This window comes from Falco punctatus (genome assembly GCF_963210335.1).
Source record: "Falco punctatus genome assembly, chromosome: 5".
Taxonomy (NCBI): domain Eukaryota; kingdom Metazoa; phylum Chordata; class Aves; order Falconiformes; family Falconidae; genus Falco; species Falco punctatus.
This window is the reverse complement of record NC_137584.1, coordinates 48,266,205-48,287,596: the sequence shown is the minus strand read 5'-3', so window position 1 is coordinate 48,287,596 and position 21,392 is coordinate 48,266,205. Positions and strand designations below refer to the sequence as shown.

The following is a 21,392-nucleotide window of genomic DNA, read 5'->3' as shown; positions in this document are numbered from 1 at the left end:
TAGAATAATTTTACTGTAATACTTTGTGAGAGTAACACAATTTTTTTTCAAACGTATTTCACAAAAAAAAAACATTTCAAAAGATGCAAACCCAGAGGCAGCCAAAAGGTACAGTTTATCCATTTACTCTGCTACTCTCATGTTTTTGTTGTTATTGCAATTACAGCAACAGTATTGGAGTATTCTTCTGTGGACCCAAGACTCTCTCTAAGATCCTTCAACAGACATGCAACTTATATTCATCAGTTGATCCAAGAGGAGTTCAGTTTCACTATAACAAAGAAAGTTTCTAGGTTGTACTTTTTAACTATGTAATAGGTATTACCAGATTGTGTATTTTTTCCTCACCTTCTCCTGTCCTCTACTTATTCTGCAGCATTCAGGCCAGACGTTAGGAGCTGTAAGCTGAAGTAGGTGTGTTGACTTCAGTAGAAAAACGCCTTCCTATGCCAAATAAAGATGTGGAGCCCATCCTTAGTCTTTCCTTCAAAGAACTGAAGGGCCAGTTCTCCACTGCTTGCTTAATGATGCTGTAAATCCGTCTAGAGCTGTGTGAAAACAAGCACAAGCCACTAACCTTTGAAGAAAAAGGTGTGAATAAAATGGATGCTTAGAACTGTACCTCACAGTTGTGTATGATCAAACTACTACTGCAGGCGATACTCACATTCCTGCTGTTTAAATCGTGCCCAGACATTCAAAGCATTTTCCTTCCTGGTGTTCTGATTTTGCACTTCTTATAGTCTCACACTGCACACACATCCACATCCACATCAGCTTTTGTGCTGCACCAATACTGTTTATATACACCCTGTCCAACAAATTCCTTTTGCTCTACCAAACTATGCACCATTTAAACATGACATTTCCACTGCGACGGTGGCTGTGCATGCCATAAGCTATTAAGTTCTGAGAGTTAATACATTAAGGAGACTCCAGAAATATTTGCGCTCAGCAAATGGATCTCCTGAGACAGGCAACTGAAACTGGAAAAAAAATTGAGGTGTCTTTTAAATGTCACATGGCTTCACAGGCACTGAAGAATGGGGTTTAAAAGACACAGAATCACAGCTATATGACAGAGTGATTGAGGTGGGAAGGTACCCTGGAGATCATCTACTCCAAACCCCTTGCTCAGAGCCAATTCTGTGAAGACAGAAGCAACATTTGCATTCTTCCAGTCCTCAGGAACCTCCTCCCATTGCCATGACCATTTAAAGACAATGAAGAATGGCAAGCTCCCTCAGCACTTGTGGGCGCATCCCATCAGTTCCCATGGACTTGTTTAAAAGCTCCCTAACCTGATCCTTCTTCACTGAGGGTAAGTCTGAATTGCTCCTGATTTTCCTACTTGCCTCAGAAGCCCAGGATCTCTGAAGGTCTGAGGTTAAAAAGGCATCGAGTACCTCTGCTTTCTCCATGGCCTTGGGAACCAGGTCCCCCACCCCATTCAGCAGCAGACCAACATTTTCCTAGTCTTCCTTTTGCTATTCATGCATACATAGCAGCCCTTCTTCTTGCCCTCCACTTCTCTCACCAGATTCATCTCCCAATGGGCTTTGGCTTCCCTAGCCCCATCCCTGCACACTCAGTGTCTCTATATTCCTCCTGCATCACCTGCCCCTTCTTCCACCTCTTGAATATCTCCTTTCATGCTTGAGCTTTGTCAGGAGGGATTTGTTTGTCCATGAAGGCCTCCTACCATGTTTGCTTGACTTACTCCACAGCAAGGGGGCAATTTTTGAACTTGGACAAGGCAATTCCTGAAAATCATCCAGATCTTCTAGATCTCTCTTCTCTCTAGGACCTGATTGCATGGCATCCTTTCAAGCATGGAATTGCTCCTGTGTCCTCCCCATGCCATGTGTGTTAGTGCACAGGCACTTCAGAACGGCATCCAGTCATGTGGGTTTTCCAGAGGAGGTGTTAGAGCTGTCCTGTAAGCACTTGCTTGTTTGTGTGCATACCCTTGGGGTGGGCTTCCTTCTGCCCTCTCGTGTTCACATCATTCCACACACTTCGCTTGTCACCCCCGTTCACCAGTTCACCACTTCCTGACTTGATTATTGGCCATCCACTCCCTCCCCATCATTCCCAATTTAAAGCGCTCATCACAGGCTGGCCAGCCTTTGCCCCACTGCAGTGGACCCCATCTCATCCTAACAGTCCTCAATCCTCAGAGTGGGTCTCATGGTTGCAAAAGCCAGATCCCTGCTGTTAACAGCAGCTGCACAACCAGCTGTTGATTTGCAGGATCCGTGCCCACCAAGTTCCCCATCATACTGAAGAGCCTTTTGCTTCGTTGTTCAATAATCTCTGCTGATGCGGGAGGAATCGCATTTGCCTGCCATTTTGTCATATGCCAAGCTGACAGACTCAAGAACGGTGTATGGGTGTTAAATGTGTCCATACATACATCACTGCTTAGCATTTTTAACAAAGTCTAATGCATATCTGTATTTCTTGTTTTTAAATCTCCTTTCTGACTGATCCAGCCTTTCCTCATAGGTCACAGACTATGTTACTTGGGCTAGTTACCTGTTCTCTGCTATACTCACACAGCACAGAGAGGTAGGTACAAAGCAGTAAGTCATCTTTTCACCCCTGCAAACCTTCTCAGGCAGTTGCTGGGAGTCTTAAAATACAGCTGAGGCCAGCTGCAGAGCTGCTGGAAATGCTGTTGTCTGACAACTGTGTTTCGAACAAGTCATCCAGGTCCCATGGAGTGTTCCCTGGAGCCACTTCTAACAGGCTGGCGCTTATGTAAATCTATGCATGCTACCTATACAACCACTGATGCTTTCTCCAAGAGAGGACTGTCTCAGGCTGTTAGGTCAGCCACCCTTGCAGTACCTTGTATGTCAAAGCAAAGAAACAACAGGCTTCATGCAACCCGAACCTTTACTCATCTTCTCATACCTTTCACTACAAGAGAGAGATAGAGCTGCCATGTCTATAGGTCCTATCCCTAAAGCAGTCCTTCCCTCCTAGTTTTGTATAGCTCATCTTTGACATCTGAGCATACCACTGCCACCTTCCTAGACCTGATGCTGTCTTCTACCTCCAGGTATTATTTTTACTTATCTTTGCGGCTTCAGCACTCTTTAGCATGTGGAGCACAGGAGAATTCCAGAATGAGGGAGAAACAAAACAAAAAATATGGGAATGTTGTAACATTCACATAAACTAGAAAAGTGAGAAAATATTTTCCTACTCCCCAGCACAGAAAGTTAAAGAAAAACTGTATTCCAGTTGGACTGAAGGTAACAGTTCACTAGGATCACATAACATGATTACCCAGCCACACAATAAAAATGGGTGGTAGAAAGCATACTGTGTATGTCAGCACTGGAATAAAACAAATGACGATGTTATATATGTATACTTACACACACACACAAAAATGCCCACTAAAGGGGACATAACTCTATAGACAAAAGAAAAAGAATAATAAAAATTAATATCACAGAAGATTCCAGTATTATTTTATACCTCTTCTGTTAGGGGATACAGTATATGTGAACTGAGATTGTTCTACAAGATACAGTTGTATTATTATTAAGTTTAAGGCAATGCATCTTTGTTTTAAAATTGTTGAAGTTTTTTTAAATGCCTGCCTATGTGAAATGATTAATGCAGTGCATGCTGTGTAGCAGTAGAGCGAGTGGAGAATTAGAGCCTCTGCCAGTTCACCTAGAGGCATTTATCTTTTATTTTTTTCCCTGGTGCCCGTGCTGAGCCTCAGGGTAAGCTGACACATTTTTTAATATAAATTAAGCTTCTTTTTTTATGTGTGTTGAAAATCTTGAAGGAAATGAGAAATGTGTGTAGGCACCAATACCAGCTGCCATTGCATGAAAGAAAGAGGTGAAAATTTCCTGCAGATTCTGAATGATTGTTTTAATGGGGTTGGAGCAGAGGTAACAAGCACAAAGATATTGTGCTGCCAGAAAAACAGGATCTGTTCTCCCCCTAGCCTCATGCAACAAGATGTAACATTTAGTTTCTGGCTCAACGTGGCATCTCTTCACTGCTTTGATTTATTCCCACTTTTGCAAATCACTGTGGTATGCTACAGGAGATGCATTTAGAGCCCTTGTTATAGTTCATTGAGTAGCACTGCTGTTATCACCACCAGAGAAGAATTTAACTTGTATCAGGACTGAGTGACCTAGAATAAAGGAAAAATAATAATAATAAAAAAAAAGAAGTGGGGAGGTTTGTTGGGCTGGGATGAAACTGCATTTAGGTTGAATGAAAATCCCTTTATTACAAATACAATTTAAATCAAAATGGGAAGTAGGAAGATTTGGCTTCCTGCCTTGTTTTGAATAACATTGAGCACACAGCAGCTATGATAATATGATTGCATATGTAATGACTCTATTATTATGTTTATATATGGAAACATCATTCACTGTCAGGGAAAAAGAAAGATATCTTCATGGATTTGTCCATTCAGCTTCTTCAGCAGGAAGTGTTCAGCACTGTGTAGGAAAATATTATTAAATAAAATATAGTCATAACAGCACAGACTCACCACATCCTGTGACAGAAGAGTAATCATAGACAAGGATCATAAATATACATTAATTACTTTGGCTCTTTACAATAAAAAGAGTGGTATTATAATGATTGAAGTTGTGTTACAATAATTTAAGTTTATTCACTAGCAAGTGTAAATTGAAATACATGGGTTTATATATTCTGGGTGTCTCCCCTCTCCCAAGTTATGCATGTAGGAGAAATTATTTAAGTTTGCTCCTTAGTTTACACTGAAAGATTAAACAGAAACTGCCACTCTTAAGAGAAAGTCCATCATACAGTGCCTATACCATATCATCACCGTTATAAGGACTCTCCTGCTTCTTTCCTGCTTTTAGATATAATTAAATGATTAAGAAAGAATACTGTTAACTGCAAAAATGTGACAAACTTTTTATAAGTCTGAGTACTCCTGATTAGCAGGAGATTTTCTAAGAGCTGCCTTAAAGGCAGCTCTGCTGCTCCAGAGAAGTAATAAACTAAATGACATGGTAGGTTTATAATCTCAACTGGTTAGCAATTTCAGCGATTTTTTTTTTTTTTTTTGAGGGAAAATCAGCTGAATTTCTTCAGAATTTCTAACAAAGGAAAAGAAAAATGTGACTGGTTTTCACCCAGCTTTCCCTATGAATACCAAAAGCTTAAATGAAACACGCATGATCAGTCACGTAATGAGGAATGCAAACCCGTGACGGTCAAAGCAGCATAGCAGGCGATGGACTGGAAGGTGCAGTCCTGTGTGCACCAGGGGCGAATTGTTCCTAGGCCTTCATCTCTTATCCTGACCGTTCCCAGGCAATCAAATACCAGGCGTGAAGTCACCTTGGTGACCACTTACAAGGTGGAGGGCACTCTACTAAGGACTGGCTGGCCTAAAACTTCCTAGTGCTGGAAACTGGCTGAGCTGTGGCTTTCTCACCTGTCAGGTTATCTGTCCTGTAGCAGCAGCTCCAGCTCCTCGCGTGTGATCCCTTAATTGTCTGAGAAACTCTGCATGTTTGTGAAATAAAATCAGGTGTCCGTTTCATTAAAACTGCAGCCACCAAAGGAATAATTTTCCAGGAATGTCTTCTTACAGGTTACTGAACATGTTTGAATGTGAGTGGACTGATGATTTGCATTTTAAAACTCTAACCATTTTAGTCTATTTAACAGGCGTTGTCTTGACCTTCAACAAATCACCTTAGTGCAAAACATCTCAAATTACACAATGCTCTTAATTTAAGTGAACAAATGTGTTAGTTGACATGGTAACACACTTTTTCTCCTTTCAAAAGCAAGAAAGGACAAAAAGGCTTAAACTCTTTAAAAAAGATATATTAATACCCTTTCAGAATGCATAGAAACAAACAAGTTGTATAGTATAATGAACCACTCAAGCATCTTTCAAAGGCTATCTGCTTCAAGTATTTGCAACTATTATTTCTAAACAATAATGACTTCTAACATGGTAATACATTTGTATTCATTGAGGATAAAAAGCCCTGAGCCTGCCAATACTTACACGTGTGCTTTAGTAACTTCAAACAATCTTTCTACTGTCCTAGAGGACTAAATATTGTTTCCTTTGAAGCTCATGCACAGAAGGCTGATGTCAGGCTCAAGGTTGGGTCCTGAAGGCTGATCTGTATTATTCAGCTATTAAACTACTGGACTGTCTTGATCCTTGTCTGCAGACCATTTCTTTGGTACAGTAATTCTGAATATGAAAGACAATTTACAGTCATGCTTGCCTTAAGGTACACAGATAAGACTGCACTTACGTACTTTAATAAAAGGCCTGGTTTTCAGTGGTCTCACAGCTTCTATTAAGCAAAAAAAAGCGGGTTTGGGGAGGGCTTTTATCTTTTTTATATTTTGGCCAAATGATGAATACGTGGATTTCATGCCGTGGACATACACAAATAAGCAGGAGAGAGGGCAGATAGGAGCCTGCCCTCTGAGGCAGAAGTCCCGGTCTCCAGCCCACTGTTGACCATTCCCCAGCATCGCTGCCTTGCACACTGAATCTCCTGCCCCAGCAAAGGCCTGTGCCCTTGGTTCAGGCAGGGCTTCTCTGCACAAAAGCAACAACTTTCCTCCTGCTGCTGTCCAAGGCTGCAAAAACCCTCACAGAAATCATTGCTGTCAAAAAACTGAACTAAATGGGACTTTGTGAGCAGAGATAAGGAAGCATACACAAACCCAAAGCAACACACAGCAGCTCCGGCGTGGATGCACACAGGAAATTTGCAGAAACCTATCTGCTCCAGATCTCACAGAAGCTGATGTCCGCAATTCCGTCTTGCTGTAACAAGCACAATGTATTTATTCTCATGCTTCTCAGAATTGATCAAGGTTAAAAAAATGAAAGACAAACTTCGAATTCAAAAGGTCACGGGCGCCTAATCAACCTGCAATTCATCACACTCATTAATTATACATTACTATACAATTACATTACATTTAGATAAAAATGTTTAGACTGAAGAATGCCCACCATTTGCTCATTAATATCAGTAAAATACCCATGCAATTTTCTGGGTTTGTGTGCTGCTAAGAAAATTCAGAGGGCTATGCAGAATGCATACCAATGTAAAGTCAGCCATTTAAGATCACTGGTTTTTAGATTCCTTACCATGCTGCCAAGAGGAAGACAGTTAAGAGCACAGTTGGACAACTTTGAATGTAATATCAAAGGTTTGAGGATGAAACAAACAAATGTATGCTGTGACACTGGTCAACACAGAAGTTACTTCAAATATAAGTCGCTTAGAGAACAGTTAGATTTGACTGAACTGGATCTCGTGTAATACAAACATGCCCAAGTACAATTTTTCTGACAGGAATGTACATCAACTATTTTATTATTTAATGGAAGCTGTGGTTGTCATTACAAAGATGTAACTATAGTCAGAGACATAAAGCATAATCACAAATGCTGGCTACCCTATGTCTATTACACCAAGTACATCATCCTTCTATAACATTGTGCATTCATAAAGGAGCCTGAAAACGCTTTAAAAATGGTCTAATGCAGGGAGGTGCTGAGCTGAAAGACCTTTTAAGTGAAACCAAAAGAAAGTGTATCTGCTCAACATACTGCAGAATCAGACCTTTCGAGTCCAGACAATGAAAATAACTGGACTTTTACCATAATGAGGACAGTAGAATTTGGCTCAGTTAGTCAATGTCAGTGCGGAATGATATACTGCAAATACTGAACGTTAAACTTTAAAGGAAAACAAATTAATTCACTTCAAATAGTCTGATTAAATAGCCAGTGCTTTACTACGTGCCAATTATTTTATTGCTATATATGTAGATAGCCCTCAATAATGAAGTCTGTAAGTGAGGACACACCTTTTTGGGAATGGATGCAATTATACCATATATATAATATGTATTATATATTAATGTTATTATACCAGCCTCCAGTTCAGCAGAGCATTTGTGCTTATGTTTAGTTGAAAGCATGTAAGATGGGTTTGTGTTTCAAGGCTCTAAGACACATGCTCAAGGCTCAGTCCATACCTTGAGAGCTGTGTTCAAGCGAGACATCAAATGCCTCTACAGGGAAGTTTTTCCTAAATTAAATGAGACTTTTCTCACAGTGTTAGCGGGGGGAGGAAAAAAAAAAAAAAAAAAAAAAAAAAGGGAATCTCTTAGCTTTGCTCTCCAAATAAATTTTGTTTTATATGGGGTAAGAAATTTGTTGTCCCCTTTTCTGGAGAGCCACGTTAAGACCAAATCTCTATTCTTAGATTTGCATTTGCGATAGTAACTGTTTGTAATGTGGTTCACTAAGGAAAGGAGGCTTATGCAATTATGATGTGTGTCTGTCTGTCTGTCTACTGGTCCCCTTTTCTACCCCTCTACCCCTCAGAAAATACTGCTTAATTTGAAAACCAGTTTCAACCAAGATGTAAGAGATAATCTTATTCTAAACTCTTATATAGCCTGCATCACTAAAAAAAGGTCTGAATACTTCAAAAGCTTTAACAAGTGGGCAATGTCCCAGAGCAGTCACTCAAACAAAAACTGTCTGAACACAGGCAACTGAGAAGCTGCACATCTGAGGGCACAGGAGGCGTGCCAAACCCAGAGCATACTGCTGGACCTTGGAAATCAGTGACACTGAAGAAGAAACTGAGGCTTTACTAGACAAACACCTAATTGTAGTGGAATGAAGCTGAGTTAATTAGCATTGATAATATACAACTGTGGGCTGGATTCAGGGGTGGTGGGTTGGCTGATGTAGATGAGGTGCAGGTGTGGCTGCTCTGTTAAGTGGTTGAGAGCCAACGGAGAGAACAGCCAAGGAAGAAGTGGAGAAAGAAGCAGAGAAAACATATGCCTGGGATGAGGTGAGGAGAGGAGAAGGCAGCAGAGGGACTGTACGAAAAGTATGCTGGTATGAGGTGGTAAAAGCCTTTGTTGCAGCTTGATGGTTTTGAGAGTGCTGCGACACCTAATCACGTACGCTCAGTAAAATAATGCAGCAAAAGAGGTAATTGTTCCTTTGTACATGGGAGCAATGAGACTAATACTGGTATATTGCAAATTGTTCTGTTGTACGTCTTACGATGTTAAGAAATTAGGGTAGAGAAAAGAGCCACAGACGTATTCAAGGACTTCAGAAAATACCTTGCAATTAAAGGGCTCAATCAGCTTAGCATATCAGAAATTAGATTAAGAGATGATTCTATAATAGCATACAAGTACCTTCATGTGGAGAAAATCTAGACACTAGCAGGCTCTTTAATCTAGCATATTAAAGCATAACAAGAACCATTTCAAATAGGAAATAAGGTACTTCCTCTTAATGGAGGAGGTGATTAGCTACTGGAAGGCCCCACTGGAAATGTAAAACCTGTGTCTCTTGCATTCATCCAGTCAAGCCTGGGTGCTATTTCGGAAGATCCATGCTAGCCAGACACAAGTTAGGGTCAGTTAAGTGAAAGTTATTGGTGCAGTTCTAACTGGGTTCTAATTATTGGCTGCTGCTACTTAAGCATCAAGGGTAAAAAGGTGTAGTGGTCCCTTTGGGGTTCAAAATGCTCTGAATGTATGTTTTTCTCATAATACCCTAGTCAGGTGGAAAATGTATTGCTTCCAGGTTTAGATGGGGAACTGAGTCATAGAAATGCTAAGTGGTTTGCCTCAAGCTCTCAAAGGAATGGCACAACAAGGATTTAAACTACAGCCTTTCAGGGCCAAGACTATTGCTTGAACTGCTAGAGCAATCTTCCTCTCCCATAAATTGTATTACATATATTTGACATGGCCCTTAAAAATATCCGTGAGCTTTCTGAATGAACATAAAACTGAATTGAATTATTTTCTTTTTAGTGGTAGTGGTTAATATTGTTATTAGGCAGCATGGTTTGAAAGGCAAGTGTTTTGATTCCCAGGACCAGCATGATACATGCTTGCTCAGTCTTCGAATTATATGCATGACATAAAGTATTTACATGAAAAGTAGGTCCTCTGGCATACAATAAGTGATTGCTGTGATAAAATAGCAGGTGTAAAACACAACAAAAAAGTATCAGAAAATAAGTAAGACTTGGAGTTTTCTACTAAGCAATATTATCTAAATAACTGAGCACAGATTTCGATGCTGGACTCAAGCCTGATATTACTCCGAGCAAAGAGCACAGGGAAATGCTTGTGTCCTCACAGAGTAACAGGATCCAGCTAAACACCACATAGCGCAGCAATGCACTGTCATGAAAGCCAAGATTTCATTTTCATGTAGGACAGATCAGAAAATTTTAAAGTGTATTATCCTCTTTAACTATTTCATGTAAATAGTATACAACAACAAATAATAAAGCTAGATAAATAAATAACATGCTGCTTCAGTTTCCTGGGATGCACTTATCCCCTTCATGAGCATTTGAGGCTACACTGCATTTGTTTCCTTTCTGATTTCTGCTACCTTACTTGTACTTAGAGAATTTTGTAAGATTGCAAGGTGGACCCAGTAATTTCTTATGTCTATCCTCCATTAACAGCTTAAAATAAATTCTAAGAGAACTAGATAGAAGTCTTCATCCCGACTCCTTATCACCTCTGTTATTGGCTCCATAGTAATCCAGACTAATGGTATTTGGTTATTGCCCTGCTTAAAGGTACATTAAAGCTGTGTCTGCAATAATGCTATTTACAAGAGTAAATTCATTCCTTCTCATTCCATTTACTAATATTTTCTATTAAATTAATGCTAGGGGAGGAAAGTTTTAATACATTTCACCTCCTGCAGAAGTAATCAAAAAACGTTTGTGAATGTTTGCAGTTGTGATGGGAGGAATAGAACAGAAGGCATTTTATTATGCTGATTTTATCCTATTTCTTTTGACTTGTTGTTAAATAGTGTACAAAAATCCAAAGCTCATTGGAGAAAATGGATCCATGAATTTTCAAAATTCCCTCAATAACATAAAGTTGAGGAGGAAAAAAGTAATTCATATCTTATTGTGTAAGTTCAACTCCACTAGCTGACAACACCACAAAGCACTGGGACATACTGTTAAGCAGAGAAATGAAAACTACTCTAAAGGACAGTATCAATCTAGAAATTCAGTCATTGAGAGCTTGCTTCATGAACTGAAGCTAATTAATGCTCTCATGTAGGGTTGAACCCAAACCATCAGAATGATAGCAGCTCCACAGCTGAATTACTTTTTTAGTATGCTGCCACTTAAAATTCCACCCAGTCACTTTAAAAGGATGGAACACACAATTAAATTGTGCTACTGGAAGGGAAAAGATGAACAATTACAGTGAAAATATCTTAAAAAAACAAAGATGACCTAAGATATTTAAATACAGAATGACACTATACTGCAAAAAAGCTATCTGCAAAAAGCATCCTTTAATTATCTGCACAGTTACTCCTTGCACAGCTCTGTTCGAAAGCTCTAGAAAAGGTACCTTTGCCAGCTCAGTCTTACATAGCTGCTTCAGTAAAGGAGTTGAATATCCTAGTATCAAAGCACAGCAAGAACGCTGACAGCGTGAACTGTGCAAGTTTTTAAACCAGAATAATTTGTCCATGCAGATGCCTAGAAGAATGTGAAAATAAAAACCAAGGGTAGATTGAGCAGATTCCTTTACTTTAGGAGTGGGAAGCTGCACAGTTCATTCTTACGGAGGGTAAAAATATTTACAAGTTACCTTCGCATTTTGCAAAATTACTAACTTGGGACATTGTCCGTGACAGTGCTTTCAAGCCCTTTCAGGTTATTTGCATTCCTAGCTGCTGGTGTTTGGATGCTTTGCTTTCTGAAATAGACAAGAATGAGATTTCAATGTGTGTTTAGGCTGGGAGAGGATGATCAGATGTATATGGCTATAAAACCCACACCTGCTAATGTCTCTAAATGATGCTACAGCTGCTGAAAATCATAACATTTACTTGCTTAGGTTATGAACTAAATCAAAATTATATTTACAACTGGATTTGTCATCAAGTACATGGGATTATCAAAGGTAACATTTCAAAAGGTATTGAGTTAGGAGACTAAATCACATTGACTTTCAATACAATGCAGACACCAATGTGACACAAATATGTGACATATATAGATCAGTATTTTCAATACTAACCCATGTCAAAGGTATAAGGCCTTTCACTGAGTTGGGAAACAGAACATTGGGAAGAAGCCAAAGGGAAGCATAATGGGGCACAGCATTTGCAGAGCCCGTTGTTCAGTGAAGCATGGTTTTGCCCTCAACGGGCAATAGCTGGAAGGCTTCCTCATGTTGCCCTGAAGGAGGATTGGTGCCGCCTTCTGTCTGGTGTTTGGATTTGTTGTGATTTATGCAAAGTAAACCAGCTTGTGAGATTCAAACCAACATGGCTTTGACAACCCTTGGGCATAGTCAGACGCTACGAAGATCAGTCCCATATAGGATTAAGTGTAGACAATGAGGCCATGGTCACTGGCAGAATGAGTGGTAGAGCTGCAGGAGCTGCCGGAGGCTATAAAGCACGTGGAGGATCAGCAACAGTTGTTCTTCTAGCTATTGGACTGGGCTCAGATATGGCATGCAACGTAGTGGCACACAAGGAGAGGGAATGCTAATATAGCAGCAGCTCCCTTACAGATGTTTCAGAGTGATCTGTGAGACCCACAGATGCCCTGGGCGTGTATGGGCTGTCTTTCTGTGCTCGGCACGGTGTTCAGCACAGGGTGTACAGCTGCCATCCTTGACTGTAGCAACGTGAGTGAAGCTGTCTACTGGTGATGACTTCAGCAGGAAATTTTCTTTCCAGACTCGTATCCCGGACAATATCACTGCAGTTCAGGAGTTTGTGCAGCTCACCCAGAAGCATGTTCCCCTGTTGAATCATTGATTTTGCAATAGCTTTCCATCTGACACCATACAAAGACAAGCTTTCCTTCCAGCAATGACTCTATCCCTGAGGAAATGATATAATATGCAGAAAACTGATAGGAATTTTGACTTGGGCAACCAAGAGAGCCAAAAGCCTAAGGTCTTGAGCTCTTCAGTTTGTGAACTCCTCCTGAAGGTGCTGTCCCCCCTTCTGAGCTGGGTCTGTTTTTCTCTGTTCACAAACATCAGGAATCATGGTAGGTAACAGAAGTGATTTAGGAGAGGTGAGCACCTTAGCAGAAAGGAGAGGTCCTTGATTTACTTCACTATTAACAAGTCACAAACCTAATGTCTATGGTTCCCTCACATTGAGTACCTGTAGCTGTATCTCAAAGGTTGCTGGAGAGCTTCTAGAACTACAATGGGAAGTACAGAGGTAGCATACAACTCGGAATGCTCAAAGCTGAGTAAGAGGCCCAAGGCATGTTTATGGGATGCAGCTGTGGACCCTACCATGTGGCCAAAGAAACAGTGATCCTGAAGTCAGGTAAGGTGATGATGACAAATGGCTGTGACCCTGCTGCTTATAGGTTTAGGCTTGAAACTAGGACGTAAGAGACTGATTTCTGTCATGGATCATTAATTAGGTTCCGTACACTCATGTAACTGCCTAGAAGAAACCACCTTTTCCTCTCACCAGTTCAAAACAGTGAAAATCGTGTTCAGAATGGTGGATCACTGGAGGATAATTGTGTACCCCAGAAAAACACTCTCTGCAGGTTGACTTGAAAACCACCTGTACTTCTGGGGTAGGCAAAATTTCAAGAGAGGTGATCAGGTTTCTCTATGTATGACTGGCAAGTGAGATGCTAGTTTATCCCATATAGGGGATTCCTAGTACCGCAGGCAGACGTCCTGATGAGGACATCACAGAATGATGGGATCAGGTCTCCCCGACACCAGATCTTGATTCCCTGTAAGACAAGACCACTACATAGCAACATCATCCCAGGCTGCATTAGGATAAGCAGGTCAAGGGAGGTGAATTTTCACCTCTACTCAGTGCTGGCAAGACACGTCTGGAGTGCTGGGCTACCCAGTATAAAAGATATGGACTTACTGGAGTAAGTCCAGCAAAGGGCGACAAAAACAATTAGGGGACTGGAGCATCTTTCATGAGAGGACAGACAGAGAGAGCTTGGACAAGCGAAGGCTCAGCAGGGTTATATCAGTGCATGTAAGTACCTGACGGGAGAAAATGAAGAAGAGAGATCCAGACACTTCTCAGTGGTTCCTAGTGACGGGACAAGAGGAAATAGGCACTGAAACTGAGACACAGGACTAGTTTATCTCAAGGGTTCAGTTCCAACCTGAACAATTCTATGATTCTTTAAATACACTGCTATATTTCTTGTTTGCAATTTGAAAACTCTCAGGGTCATCTGTGGAATTTTCTGCCTTTCCACTATTATACATAAGGTAGCACCACAGAATATCAAATCTGCAGGAAAAAAACAAGGGACCAGTAATAAAAATGTGATCTGATACATCCTCAATCTGAAGAAGTTGTACAGACTTGGATCCTTTGCCAAAAACCTACATGCCACACAGTATTCTCAACAGTAACATAATTCAGTGTTGAGTGTTACTTAACAAAAAGCTGATCATACTTTAGTTTCTGATTAAAAACAACACCAAACTGTCAGTAATTGTCATGTCTCATCTGAGATACCAAGGTGAGTGGGGAAGCTGAAAATGCATCTGTTTAGTAGGGAAATGTGGCCATGATACTCCATTGCAATTCTGGAAAACAGGGAAGATGTGTTAAATTCAAGGTTGTGCTGTCCACACTAACCTTAATTCAAATATGCGTCTTGGCAGAGGACCTAAATGACTTCTCAGAGAAAGCCTATCATAGATCTCAAAGATCTATAATAAAAAAAAAAAAACCTACGTGACTGGTTAAGAAGTTGTAAGATGTGTTTATAAGCAGGTCAGCCAAACACCTTTCTAACTATATGGAATCACTGCCTAAGTGTAAGAAAACACTTTGTGAGGTGGTTATCAAAGACAATAAAGAAACAGTTGCAGAAAACAGTTCATTTAAGCATCTTTGAAAAGTCCCAGTTGTTTTAGCTTGTAGTATCTGTGTTTTGTATTGATTTCTAAAAAGGTACTAAAAAACAAAGCAGGTGAATTTGGCCCAGTCTGACGGTTTGAACTGATGAAATGCAAGAGACTTGGGGAATAGCCATTGAAAAAACAATCGAGTTAATGAATGGATATTGGCAAACTCTGTTATTCCTGAAAACCAAGAGCTACGTTAACTGCCTTTCTAGTCCCTATATCAGCTGTACCTGTTCCACATCCTGCTGCTAGGGCTAGATGGAATGGTTTGATAACTTGTGGATGAGGTACTTTGATACTACGGATATTCAGACATGTATCCTGATACACCACTTTGCAAACTGAGTCCTTGCATAGAGATCTCCTCAAGTCTCTAAGGACTTTTTCTCTAACAGTGTCACATAACTGACTGCAGGTTTTAGTAATATCTAATAATGTATTTAGACCCTGTGCAGTCTAGTTACTGTGGATTTAATCAAAGGAAGTCTCCATTTCTCTCACATCAAACATAAGCTACTTATCTTCACCCCAAAGTCCCCCAATGCCCTATTTCCATTCTTCTTATGATGTCTTGCTCACTAGTGCGACTCTAGAAGTCAGTGAGCTACTTACCCAGGTGAAGCCATAACTTAGATTCCTGCTGATTTTAATTCTTGATCGAAGGCCTTTTATTTAACACAAAAACAAAGTCTCCAAGGTACTTAGAGCAACAAACCTTGTCTTGTTTAGATCTCCTTCTCTAATGCTCAGCTGTCCTAGATCATAGCTAGTCCCAAGCTTTCGTATCCTTCTCATTTACAGCTTCAGTCATAGTAGATGACTCCTCTCTTTCAAATACTTTCCTAAGTTCTTCCTGCTATCAAGTATCTAGAGTCTTTCACAAGTGCTGTCTGGTCTTGATGATCTCACTCACTTCAGCAGGGGGCAAGAGCTGAAGCTCCCAGTGTGTACCTGTCTGTCCAGAATGAGGCTTGAGATGACATGACCTGGACAAAAACTGCCTTAAGATGTTCTTCCCGCACATTCCTAGCAACATTTTTTCTGATTACTGTCTACAATACTACCACTGTGCTCCCACCTACTCATAGTCAGATTACCATTGTTACCTTGGACCCCTAACTGGGCCTCTTTCCCAACCTTTGTCTTGGAAACCTTTCTGCACAACATCTGTAAGGTACTTTTTCACTCATGTAGTTAAAATTTTCACTCAATTCTCAACTATTCATACCTTGCATATTGAACCCACCTTCTCTCTGCCCTTCATTAATGCTTCCTTGTCCTACTTGTCATCACCATCCTTCACCACGCATCTATCTACCTCTTCCTTTGGCCAAATCCCTTCTCTCTTTACATCTTCCACTGCTTCACCTTTTATATTGCAACATAAGCCACAAACCCTCACATTCACATGCTCCTGTAAAAAGATTTCTGAGTCTGCTTCCTGGAAATTTACTCACTGTTGAGAGGCCAGCTGGCTCTTGAGAGAAGCCCACGTTTCAAAGATGCACCTTGATTTTTTTTCCCCCTCTGCCTTCCCTGTAAACATCTGCAAAGTTCCCTTATTGTACCCTTCAGATCCTTCTTTTTTGATGCTATAGAAAAAATGCTGCCTTGCTGAGACCGCAGCTTGTCATGCCGACTAGTACTAACTCAGTGCCTCCTCATTCTCTTAACTCTGTCAGTATCTACTTTCCCCTATTATTTTGGACTCATATGGCAAGGTTTTCCTGACAGAGGTCATATCTTCTGCTGTTAGTACAATTTCTGACATGTTGAGAGGTCTGTTGGGGGCCTCTGGGTGTAACTACAATAAAAAAAAATTCATTCTAAGTTTTCAATACACCACTTAATAGTGTCTATTTAATACACAGGGCTGAAGAGACACATTCATCAGCAGTCTGAGAAGAGCTGCGGCTTCAAACCAGAAGTTTTGCAAGTGAAGAGCCAGAAAGAAACCAGTCTATCCCCCATCCACCTCTATTTGCGGATCACAGTATGACAGAATATATCTGGAAGTAAGCAGATCACTGTTGTATTTTCAAATGTTAGAATATTTTGGTTTAAAACCAAATCAAACAAGACATAAAAAAATTAGAAAGTATTCCCACCTGCTAGAAATCAGCAGTCACCACAACTTTAAAAGAACTGGAGCAATTTACACCAAGTAAAGCCTCAACACAACACATTTAGAAAAAAAATCACACTGCTGATTAGGACAGCAATTTCTTGGTGATGATTTTTAATTCCAGTTTAGCGCTTCCCTTACTCTGAACAAAGAAATCATTCCCATTATCTTTACTCTCCCATACTCATCACTACAGCAGTGGTGGTTGTTTGCCACCTCATAAATGCATGGTCAGAATGCTGTGGTAGCTGCAGCACCCGAATGATATAAAAAGGTCAAGGTTCAAACAGACGCTATATTTTATTGTACCAGCTGTATTAGATGCAAAAAACCCTGACTTAAATTCTAACAGTTGACAAAATGTTTTATTTTTAGGATTGTTTTTTCAGTCTGTCTTCTTACCATTTTCTTTGCAAAATACACCTAGCCTACTCCAGAGTTCCAAGAACAGCAGAGCAACTATGACTAACAACATAACCTTTAATGTGGTATATTCAGTAAACCTGAACCTCCGGGTTTTGTGGCCTGGATTTTGCTTGCTAAATCTTCCTTTCTTGTTTACTGTAAGTGTCTATCATTGACCTTCTGCTTTTTACTTCTGCTAGGCGGACTACACGGCATTCGTATTCTGGCAGTCTGGCTCCCCGTAAGGACATACGGCGCAGCCAGTAAACTTTGTGCTCCTTGCTGAACACTGAGCAGTTCACTCGCCGTGGAACAAGAGTGGCACCCAGCGGCCACAGAGGTTGGTCCAACACTCATGCCCTGAAGTTTCCACCTTCTGTATTTTATAAATACCCTTCCAGCATTTTGAGGACAGAAATCTTTCCCTGCTCAAGCTCACAGACCCCTCTCCCACCTCTGTACGTGAACGAAAGCTACAGAACTGAATCTAAAAGGTTTCCTTTTTTTACTCTTTTTGAATATCACTTTTTCTGAGAGTATAAATAATAACCCACCCACTGGTATCAGGTACGTATAAAGGGTACTGCTTATTTCTGAGGCATCAGGCAACTGACGTGCCTGACGGAAGCACAGAAGAAGAAGGAATTCAAGGATCTCATCTGACACACTGTCCAGTAAGTCCAGATGAGGTAAACATATGTTTTTAAACTGCCCTGCAGAAAATGCAGCACAGGAAAGAAAAACCCAGAGACGGAGCCTGCTTTGTGATCTTCTGCTGTGGGGAACGTACAGGCTCTGTGCTGCTTCCAGTCCGTGGCTGGGTTTTACAAGACCATAAATCAGGTTGCTGCAAAGTAGGCATAGATGGTGACACAGTGTGGCGATGAACTGTTACCCACGTGATAGCGCACATTCCATGTGCTCCTCAGAGGTTCATGTGATTTTGTATTCATTTTCCATGACCCACAATCAGAGTATAAAAGTCTGGTTTTCAGTCAATATGGTATGCTGTACTTTTAATGAAATTCTTTGTGGGAGCCATTGCAAGTAGTAAGAAAGGTTTTAATCTCAATATTTGTCTTTAACTTAGGAATACTTAATGCTTACAACTAGAACATCAATTCCGAAAACACTCTGCCGTACAGTATAATTAAATTAAAACACAAACAACTATTACACTCATGGGAACATTCTCCAAGATGGAGACCTGGGTGTTGGGTGAAGAAGACCAAGCTCACTGTAACACCAATGTTTCACAATGCTGTAAAATTCCCAATATAATAAATGAGTGATAATGGTGCAGCAGCTTGCAGTGCTGAGCCTGGATTTGTGTTTTGGGGTCTTACTTGCAGTCTGAAAATCCCCATTTCTACAGAGGCCAACAGATAATGTGAGAGTAGTCTTGATTCTCCTGATTCCCACCATTCCTAAAATTTTACCCCAAATTTTACGTTAACTGATAATCCTCCTAAATGCCCTAGTACCTACAATGGTATTATGAAGTGGAAATCAAAACTGTCGACTATTTTTTCTAGTGTGGATGGCTACAACAGCCAGAGCTTGACAATGTGACCCAAGTCGATGAAATAGCTCACAAATCAAAAGGCACATCAGAAGAATCAAGCATTAAAAGAAATTCTAATGTTTTAAAATAAATATAATGATTTTTAGACATCTGCTGTGGCAATACTGAAAGCCATGGATCTTTGTACTTCCTGAGTTACATTAGGAAAGAACTCAGCAGTCTGGACAGAAATTTCTGCCAGATTTTCTGTTAACAGGAAGCCTTTGTTCCTTGAGTGTTTAGTTTTTGCTACACAACATCACTGAAGTAGTAACAAGCAAAATACTGTTCTTGATCATAATGTGGCCTGATGAATCCTCAGTGGTAGACTAACAAAAGTAGGCAGATTTCCCCATAACCGGATTGTTTTGCTCTAGGGGAAGAAATGGATGTAGTAATACTGGTTTATTTCACATTGAATGTAACCACTGCACTGAGCAGAACATCTAGTTCAAAACCGGTATTCTAAAATGTGCTTGTCTTCACCATCAAAGAGCAAGAAACCATCCTACAGATCCTCTACAGTTAGATGTTTCATGACAGTTTTGCACTTTTTTGCAGCCTGTGGCTTCTAAAATTACTGTGACTATGCAAATGTACATCTCTCTGCTGTTATCTCACCTAAACTTTTTCCCATTTGCTGATTTATTTCCTTCAGCATTTTATCTGGTCACAGAAGTTTTCCTGAGGGAAGGCAGCCACTGTGTTGTTTATACAGCGCCTGGTACAGTGGGTTCCTAAAACCTATTTTGGATCCTTATGAGGTAGTGCAACAGAAATAATAAACATTTTATTTTAACAAACAATAGAAAACAGTGTCTTTGAGAACAAGCTGAAGAACAGAGGCCTTGTGGTATGAAAATACTTCCAGCAGGGTGGAAAATAAAAGATTTTCTGTATGTAACCTCTTTTGGGTGTTACATTTCCTTACCACTTTTCAAAGCAATCTGGCCATTTACAACTTGTCATCTTATTTACCTTAAGTTGATGTAAAATAATTTTCAAATAGATTTTTCTGTCTCAGCATGCAAATGCAGTGTGGCATTTAAAGAGCGTGGTGTGAACCCTGTTTTCTACAACACAATGCCATAACATACAACTAGTAACAATAATCCCAAGCAACACAATAATTTTAGGTCAGTGATGTACTTCCTTTTAGAGTGAGTTATCTTTAAGTTGTAAGAACCTGAACATAGAACCAGTAAACAATTAATATCTATGAATGAGCTCAGCAAGTCTGTAAAACTAAAAACTGAAATTGCCACTGAAATTCCATAATTACTGTGGAAAGTTTCCACTGGTGCATGTGCTTTTTTGTAATTACGGCTGCAACTTTGGTTTCAACCTTTGCGATGCAAGCAGGTGAACCTGAACTGAAGCTGCAGTCAAGAAAAGAGCTTCAAGTGATCCCATAAGGGAGGGATGTCTCTGCACAACTGATCTCAGGACCTGAATGTGAGCTGCTCCAGATGCCGTTTATCTTTCCCTGGTATCTAGCTAATCTGTGGAAAATGCGCTGAATGTTTCATTGGTTTCAAAATTAGCAGGCTCTGTCTTTAAGGTCAAGACAAAACTGAATTATGAAATAAGCCAGATGGTGGATTCCTGCCATTCTCAAAGTATTTCACCAGCATTCTGAAATTCTGTTTGTGTGGGGGTTTTTTTTTGGGGGGGGGGGTTGTTGTTTTTTGTTGGGTTTTGTTTGTTTGTTTTGTTTTTATGGGTTTTTTTGTCAACTGCTCTCACCCTGGAGGAAGGAAAAGAGAACAAATTTAAAACTTCTTTAACAGATTCTTTGGCCAAGCTCCAGCATCCAAATGTAGCTGCCCAAAGTGTAGTGAGAGGGGTCATTAAAGCTTTATTATTGCTATTTATGATAGTGCTTTCCATAATCCAGCCACTTTCCACATATTTAAGAACTGTCCTGACTATGGGGCACATGACCCTTTGTATGTTACACAAATACCAGAAAGTCAGCCCTGTCACCAAAGACCTTACCTTCAAAGCAGGTCGCAAAGCCATGGATCTTTGTCACTTTGATGAAAGTTGATGAAAGTCAGCTATAAGGCAGCGAACACAGAGACATGTACGGTATCTCCCAATGATCACACAGCAAATCACTGAGACAGCTGGGAACAAAATCTTTATCGTCCTCCCTGATGGCTCACTGACTTGTCCATGTCACCACAATGACACCCCAAGGCTCTCCTCTGGACACTGAACTCTGGAAAACAAAGCTTTCACATACAGTGTGCAGGCCATTAGAAGGCCATCTTCTTAACAGTGGCAGACCTTGAGATG

At 40.3% G+C, this 21,392-nt stretch overlaps 1 protein-coding gene across 1 annotated transcript in view; it reads left to right on the top strand.

The window, feature by feature from the left end:
- Nucleotides 1-20,695, top strand: part of NOX3 (NADPH oxidase 3) — a 61,734-nt gene extending 41,039 nt beyond the window's left edge. Inside the window, exon 13 of the mRNA XM_080389809.1 lies at nt 167-20,695. Coding sequence (XP_080245935.1) covers nt 167-293 — 127 coding nt within the window. The 3' untranslated portion in view covers nt 294-20,695. The remainder of the gene's footprint in view (nt 1-166) is intronic.
- Nucleotides 20,696-21,392: the final 697 nt, after the last annotated feature.